We start from the raw sequence: 8,701 nt of genomic DNA on the forward strand, positions 1-8,701 counted from the left end.
TTCTTGTTATTTGCCTGCATTATCTCTCTTATTTGCATTGTTGTGCATTAAATTGGTACTCCTTAATCTTAATTTCAAAACACTAATGCTAATACAACAATGCAAAGCCTTAATTCCAAAATGTTGAAGCTATTACAACTGTACGACAAAGACAAAGATACCAAAACCAAAGCCAAAGCCAAAGCCAAAGCCAAAGCCTTAGTCTTAATCCCCAAATGCTAACGCTGATGGATTAAAAATCTATGCCTGGCGCCTGGTTCATTTTACTTATTTTGACTGCTATACTGGTACTTGTTAGTTGAATGCTTGCATTAATTTGATTGCACTTTTAAAATTTGTCATTGCAGGTAAAGGGCGGCCCACCATGGATTGGCCTACAAGACTGAAGATAGCTCTTGGTGCTGCAAAAGGATTGGCATATTTGCATGAGGATTGTAAGCCTTTTTTAGCTTTTTCCATATTCGCCAGTGTTTATAGTCAATTATAAATGATTCTATATTGTTCCTTGCTGTAGGTCATCCAAAGATTATTCACCGGGATATTAAATCAGCTAATATTTTACTGGATTACAAGTTTGAGGCAAAGGTGAGCATGTATCATTAATATTTCAATTTGTCTGGTGGCTTGAGTTTATGTGTCTTTTGAGTAGTCTTCGTCACTTGAGTTTATTTGATAGTGCCCTCCATGGACATTGTGCTACATCATTCATTATGCTGGTGTATTTAAAATTTTGTTGTGGCTTCTATTAATTTCCTGTTTTCATATATTCAGGTTGCTGATTTTGGACTGGCAAAGTTTTCTTCAGAAGTTAATACTCATATATCCACTCGTGTGATGGGAACTTTTGGGTATGTTTTTCTTTGATAACTTGTTATCTTAAATCTATAAGCTACTGCTTCCTAGCTCCTTTTGAGCTGCAAATGTAGTCTTGCATGTGTAATTTGAATTTCCAATCATAAACCTTTGTGCTTTGTTAACATCGAACGTTAGCTTTTTAACTCATTGTTACGTTTAGTTATTTTTTACTTGTGGATACAAGTGCTAAGTGAGTTCCCTTTTGTGCATCCCATTTTTAGATACTTGGCACCTGAGTATGCTTCAAGTGGAAAACTTACGGACAAATCTGATGTCTTCTCCTTTGGAGTTATGCTCCTGGAATTGATTACTGGACGCCGACCTGTTGATACCACAAATGCTTATGTGGATGATAGTTTAGTTGACTGGGTAAGCCTTTAAAGTGGAGCTACTTTCTGTGTTCACTTATTAATGGCCTTTGAAGATTTTCATTCTGTTGAGGAGTAAAAATAGGCTAAGTTTGCTGTCTCTGCAGGCAAGACCTTTACTTACAAGATCTTTGGAAGAAAATAACTTCGAGACGCTTGTTGATACGCATATGCAAAACAATTTTAACCCCAATGAAATGGCGCGCATGGTTGCTTGTGCTGCTGCTTGTGTTCGTCACTCGGCTAGACGCAGACCTAGAATGAGCCAGGTAAACATATATTCTCTTTGCGTTGTAGTCCTATGTTTAGAAAATCAACACCAGAAAACACAAAGTTGATTTTAGGTGAAAATGTCATTGGTGAGTCTAGAACTCTGGACTAATGTATTTTGGAAGGTCAGTTCTGTTTTTGAGTGCCATATCTTAGAAAGCTTGTCCAATTGTACCCTTCTAGGTAATTTATTAATTGCTTGGAGTCATTAATGCAATAGAAAAGTGTGCTTTGCTAAGGAAGGTGATACAAATTGAGTACTGAATGTCTAATTAGGTGCAGTTGGTATGATTTTGTTGCATTTGAGAGCTCCATTTTAGTTTCTATTTGGTGATACTAGAAGCAAGAGTTGTGGTTTCTTTCTTAAAGTAGAATTGTAAGGGAAGAAACTTGTTATACCCTTGTTTATTTTGGGAAAAGAAACTTTCGCCATATTGGAACACCTTTATCATAGTAAATGATGTTTATTTAACTAACTACCCTTTCCAGAAAAAATTGATTAACTAAACTTGTTATATCCAATTAGTTCCGCACATAACTTGATTGCAAGATGGGCATTACATCAAAGTTCAAAGCATTTACCAATTACCATCATCATAGAAAATGCTTCTTCTAGCTCATAATGTTCAAAGATCAAACTTCGTCTACTCGTTGCCTTGTTTCACTTGTTATGATTGGAGTTTGTCAAGCATCAAATTTTTTATCATTCTTATAAATGATGACGCCCATTTTGATAATACTTGAAATGGTAAAGTTGAATAGTTTGACATTTGAACAAGTGTCTGGATGATTAATTTAGTATTCTAGACAGCTGCCTTCCACTTTACCTAAAGGGAACACTAACATCCCAGTAATCTTGAAGGACATCTACTTTGGTGGACTTTTACGATTATGTATTGTGTTAATTTTGAGTACAACTGTTTAATGACTGTGCATATCAGAGTTTGGATTAAATATTTATGAAAACAAACTGTATGCAAGTGGATACATTACTTGACATTAATCAAACTATACATGATTATGTCATTTTCATTAATGATACACTTCCAGCAAAAAGAAATATCTAAACCTTTGCTTTGTTGTCACCATTAAAATGGAGTATGTGTTCTGATTGTGAATTGTTACCTGAAATTGAGTAGGTGGTTAGAGCCTTGGAAGGAGAAGTTTCTCTATCTGATCTTAATGAAGGAATAAGACCTGGGCAAAGTTCAATCTACAGCTCCTATGGAAGCTCGGATTATGATACCAACCAATACAAGGATGACCTTAAAAAATTCCGGCAAATGGCTCTTGCAAGCCAAGATTATGGAAGCAGCGAGTATGGTGGAACGACAAGCGAGTATGGAATGTACCCATCCGGTTCAAGCAGTGAAGGACAAAGCCGTCAAACAACCAGGGAGATAACGACAAGGGAGATGGAGATGGGAAAGATTAAAGAAGATAGTAAAGGTTTTAGTGGAGCATCTTAATGGAAGGTAACATCTCTTGTAAAGAAAAAACAAAGTGAAATTAAGTGTTTTATATGGAGTATATTAAGTAGATTCTGAGTGTCATGTAATTCTAAGTTCTAACACATTTTTTCCTTCTTTTTTTGGGCATTCTTTTTCCATATAGCGGAATGATTGGTTTTCCCTTCAATGTATTTACATTGCTTGCTTATATACAGAAATAACATTCTACAATTGGGGTTAATTCTTTTTTATTATGATTTTAATTTTTGTTGTGCAATTGTGGATGTTATCGTTTATTATATATATATATATATATATATATATATATATATATATATATATATATATATATTTTATATATATTTTTTAGTGTAAATTTTCTATCAAATGCATTTATCTCATGGCCGCTTTGGGATTGATGATGCATTGCTGCCTCAACAGTAGTGTATGAACAGATTGAACACAATACTTCTGTATTCCTAGATTATTCAATTTTATTTTACTTCCAAATAAAAAATTCAGTTTTTTGCTGCATTGCTGGAAATCAGTTGTTTTCATGTTTTCCAATATAATATAATATTTCATGTTTTCCAATATAATACTCCCTCCACACTAATATAATTGTCACATTTCCTTATTTGGCAAAACCATATTAATTGTCACATTTTTATTTTTGTCAATATTTTTTTTACCTAAATATCTTTAGTTCACACAAATAATTACGAATATACCCCTATATACCTTACTTACCCAACTACCCTTCATTACTTACCCTTCACTAATGACCCTTAACTACTTACCCAACTACCACCTTTTTAATGGACCCCACACCACTCTTAATATCCGTGCCCAAGCAAATGAGACATTTATATTGGTGTGGAGGGAATATAATATTCTATCTAGACTAGTCAAAATTCATGAAATTGAAAATTTTGAGTGATAATTCGAATTTGACTCCTAACTTGAAAATGTCTCAACTCGAAAATATCAATCCGACTGAAACCTGAATCTGATTTCTTTTACCGGTGTTTAGAGCTATTATCATTTTTAGTTACACGTCAATCATTATTAATTTCATGTCATTATTCTTAGTCATATTTTATTTTCTCTTGTCTTCTTTCGTTAAAGTTACTGTAGAATTTACAATTAAGATTTGCTATCACTAGTATTTTATAAAAGTATGTTACTCTCATTTAGAATATTCTTGAGATATTTTACAACTTTACAGCCAATTTAACGTTTTTAGCTCATTAATGTTACTGTAGCTCCAAGTACCACACTATAATGCTATTGTGAAAATCTTTTTAAGATTTGTTATTACTAGCGTTTCATAAAAATATGTTGCTGTCATATAGAATATCCTAAATTTAAATAAATCATATACCTTACAATGTAGGCAAAAGGAGGAAAAATCAATATAATGAAGAATTTTGCTCAACTACAAGCTAACAAAAGGTTAATCAAATTGACTTTAGAAGATTCATCGGCAAGATTGAAGCACTCTTGAGTGCACTTTACTAATTCATTTCATTTGCTAAATACACAAACTATTATTATTTATTATAAATGATTAATTATAAGAAATTTAGTTTCCCACTATTTGCAGTCTGTTTATATGTAAAAAAACCATTTCTCTCATAACTTTCAATTTATAATTAAAAACGATATATGACAAATTATAAATGATAAATTATAAATGATTTTCACTCAAGCTGCCCAGTACAGAAAATGGTTTATAAACAACACTAATTTACAGATGCAATTACATCAATCACAACAAAAATGAATAATAATTTTATATGCCTTTCAAACAATCTACCAAAACCAATAGAACTTTGCTCAACAGAATCATGTCTGTCGCAGGATAAACCTCGCGAACAGATCCATTGTTCACAATCAGAATCGAGCAAATTCAGCACAAATACGATTTGATTTCTACTCGTTCTTTTCCTTAGGTTCGTTTAGCACAAATTCGGCATATAAGTCCTTCAAAGCAATCACAACAGTCGTTATTAAAGGCCCCATTATAGCACCCTGCATAACACGAAGAAAAAATCAATGGTTTTGATCAGCAAACAATACACAATGATCCCAGTTTTAGTTTTTACCTCAACAGCAGAAGGGAACAATGTCATTCCACCGATAATGCTAAGCCCGGTAAGATATGGACTATGGCCCGGTATATCCTCTAGGATCTCAGACGCCCCATACTCCAAGAGCCCGAGATGAATGACAAATAAACAAATCGCCAGTACGAGTTTACCCTCTAAAATAAGCTGCACGGCAGCAGGGATCGTTGCTACAAAAGTTGGGAAAAGGGGCAACAATGGCGTAATGAATGCAAGTAATGTAGACATATACAAGAAATGAATAGAGAATAATCTAAACAAAAGCCAAGTTAAACAACCCTGAACGAAAGCGATCTCAGCAGTCGCGAGCATAACCCCAGAAATCGCCTTATCGAGAACTTCTACACATCGAGTTCTTGTTGTGTTCGATACAGGAAGCAATTGCATAACTTGCTCGGTAACACCCCCAGAATCTGAGGTTATAAGGTAATACAAAACCCAAAAGAATACCATTGATTGTGAAATGAAATTGATAAAACCAGCAGCCCCAGATAGAATTGATCCAACAATGGTAAACATAAACTTAGCACCTCCACCGAGTACAGATTTACCACTCGAAAACACGCGTTGTGCAACATCGAGTCCTTGTACTGCAAACCCTTTTAACTTATCGACCAAATCGACACGACTTGAAATAATCTCTTTAGCAATAGAATCAAGCTCAGTGTAAATATCCCACCATTCACTCTCCTTAAACTTTCTCCTTAAACTTATCAGCTTATTAGTGTACGGAGATGGTGACATTAAGTCAGTCGAACGCTCCGATGAATTAACAGGCTTAATCACAAAATGCTTAAAACCAGTAACAAATTCAGTCATATTATACTGCGTTGCTAACCCATCAATTTGATCCGAAACCGTCTCATAAAATTTAGTTGTATACCTATCAACCATCCCTGGTACATCATTCTCATCTATCCATTTCTTAATCCCAATTTTCTCTGCATAATTACTTTCTTCAACATGTGATTTCAACCCAAATACTGCATCCCTCCCTTCTACACCAATCTTATAAGAGAAAAATATAACACAAGCTAAAAACCCAACAATCATAACAAAAATCAACCCAATTGCAACAATGGTTTCCAATCTTTTTACAATCCCACAAGTAAAAAATGTACTAACTTTACGATTTCTAAAACTATGATTCTTAAAATTAGAAACAGCATCCATACTTACACTTGTAACACTGATCAATAAACCAATAACCAAAACCCCAATGGCCCCAAAAAGACCAAAACGTTCATAAACAAGCACAAATATGTTAAATGACAACAACCATCTTAACCATTTTGAAAACCCACTTCTTTTATTACGTTGTTTTGGGTGCCCGCCCGAACCCTTTTTCTTGAAAACAACCCTGAGCACCATTTCCCGGATTTCTGAAAGGGTACCAATAAAAACCCGGAAAATTGCAATGGGTACAGCTAAAATGGTTTCGGTTAGACCCTTTTCTAAAGGGTCTTTCCAGAATAAAACTAAAGTTTGTTGAATCCCACGTAAAGGGATTGAACAAAGGATAGCCCATTGCAGAGGACGAAGGTAACCTTCTAGAAGGCGGAAAACGCCATACAGGATGAGGAGAGAGAAAAGAAGGAAGGCGTGTGCCATTGCTATGTATAAGGCTAATTTGACTTGTGGGTCATCGGAAAGAGATGACGGTGGGGGCGCGTTTGATTCACGCGCCGCGTTGGAGGGTGGTTTAGAGGTGGGTTTGCGGAGGGAAGCGGAACGGAACATGTCTTGCCAAGGTGGTGTAGAGGATGTTGATGGGTTATTTGGGTCAGAATATGGAACTAATTCCATGAATTATAGAGATAGAAATGATGTATTGAAGAAAAAATTTAATAATTTGTGGAAATTGATTTGAGGGAAAATGAGGATCGATTAATTAAGAAATTGAATAAGATTGGATTTGATGAGGGAGGTTGAGTCAATGATGGAAAAGATTAATTTTTTTTAATGATTGAATGATAAAAATATTATTTTTTAAAAAAATGGGTTGATTGAGATTTTTTGTTGTTTGAATGGGGTGGAGGGGTGACAAAAGTAAAAGGGATGAATTTTGATGTGAAAAAAAGAGATGAGAGATTATTAAGAAGTATTTTAAAATAAAGGGCTTGGTTTATGAGAATGATAGTCAATAACAAAAATTTAATGAGGGATTCAATGAATTATTGTGGGTGTGGGAGACTAAACATTATACAACTTGTTTCTATTAAATTTTGAAGGGGAGAGGTGGAGCCATGGAGAAGAAAGATGTTAAAAGATGGTGGGAGTAGCAACAAATTCATATTAGAGCAATATACTAATCATGTCCTAATTAGATTCCAATTGGTTTGTGATTTTCTATACATTGTTGGAAGGTATCCAAAATATGTAGAGATTGATCATGGAGTTTCCTCAAACTTAAAGTCAATGAGCATGCATGAAGCAACATATAGCACATGTTTATGTTTTTTCTAGCTTGAATCTCTTTTATAATGTCTTGGTATATTTTGGTCCATATATAATATGGTTCATCACACATGATTTGTTTTAGGCAAATTTTTTTTATGAGAGGGTTTCACCGTGAGACATGCTTTATAAATAGCTTAATAATAGAAACTTTAACTTATGTACTTCTTATTTTAAGGTCGTCTCACCATGAGATGATCGTGTACAAGACGAGCTGTTTGTTTTATTATTCCTTTTGATGTGACCATAAATATATTATGCTGCTAAAAGTAATTTCTATATCCCATGAAAATTGCCCTATTGGCACTTAAAGAAAAATAGATAAAATGATATATTTGTTATGACGATGCCTTGGAACGACGATGATGGTAAAATGATATATTGTATGAAAAAGTAGGAGAAATTTATGGATGACATAAAAATATAAGTTATGATGATTAAAGGAGTACAAGTCATGGTCAAATATAGTATGAGGCAAATTTGATGAAACAGAATAAAAAGAAATGTGATATAAATTTTATAGGACAGAGAAAGTACAATTTATTAAGTTCTCTTATATAATTACTCCACTAAAGAACATAATCATATTAAAAATGACCCACTAAATATTCACTTTCTCCCTTTTTAAATGTTTGTAGAGAAAATCTCGCCATGAGCAATAATAGATGAATAATTTTATACTTATATCATCTCTCATAGTTTTTACTACTTTTTATTGATTAAACGAATAGTACACTCTTCTTCAATTTTAAATTACCTAATTGGTGGGGCTCGTGCTTGGTACGAGCTCCCCAAGAAGACATATTTAATTTACATTTTCGATTAAAGTATGTAGATGTTAGCACAAGTCTTCCAGTTCAGGTTTTAGAAGTCAGTTGATGTTGTTTCCACTATGAAAGTTATGGATAATGTTGCTATAGTTGTCTGCTATGCTGTTGAAGTTAGAAACAACTAGCACTGATGGAACATTATTGCTGAGCTACTACGAACATATATTTGTATATCGTTGTTGCTTTTGTTTCACTACTCAACATCTACCTTCATCTCCATCTACATCAAAAAACAACAATAGAATTAAAGTTTGACCGAGAACTCAAGATCCAACTTAAACACCAAAAAAAAAAAATTGAAATCATAACAAAATTGCATCAAGGTGAAGAAAAATAAATAA

General features: G+C 33.8%; 2 protein-coding genes across 2 annotated transcripts in view; one reads left to right on the forward strand and one right to left on the reverse strand.

Moving 5' to 3' along the window:
• LOC130824595 (proline-rich receptor-like protein kinase PERK1) overlaps positions 1-3,175 on the forward strand; it is a 4,975-nt gene extending 1,800 nt beyond the window's left edge. Inside the window, exons 3-8 of the mRNA XM_057689660.1 lie at positions 348-434; positions 515-585; positions 772-848; positions 1,077-1,224; positions 1,331-1,492; positions 2,633-3,175. Coding sequence (XP_057545643.1) covers positions 348-434; positions 515-585; positions 772-848; positions 1,077-1,224; positions 1,331-1,492; positions 2,633-2,962 — 875 coding nt within the window. The 3' untranslated portion in view covers positions 2,963-3,175. The remainder of the gene's footprint in view (positions 1-347; positions 435-514; positions 586-771; positions 849-1,076; positions 1,225-1,330; positions 1,493-2,632) is intronic.
• A 1,229-nt stretch (positions 3,176-4,404) lies between these two features.
• On the reverse strand, positions 4,405-7,378 carry LOC130824597 (uncharacterized). The gene is made up of 2 exons (XM_057689661.1): positions 5,053-7,378; positions 4,405-4,978 (listed from the first exon to the last, which is right to left on the reverse strand). The coding sequence occupies exons 1-2, from the start codon at positions 6,877-6,879 to the stop codon at positions 4,880-4,882; spliced, it is 1,926 nt and encodes a 641-aa protein (XP_057545644.1). The 5' UTR covers positions 6,880-7,378; the 3' UTR covers positions 4,405-4,879.
• Between the last annotated feature and the right edge of the window lie 1,323 nt (positions 7,379-8,701).

Source organism: Amaranthus tricolor, chromosome 9 (genome assembly GCF_026212465.1).
Source record: "Amaranthus tricolor cultivar Red isolate AtriRed21 chromosome 9, ASM2621246v1, whole genome shotgun sequence".
NCBI classification, from domain to species: Eukaryota; Viridiplantae; Streptophyta; class Magnoliopsida; order Caryophyllales; family Amaranthaceae; genus Amaranthus; species Amaranthus tricolor.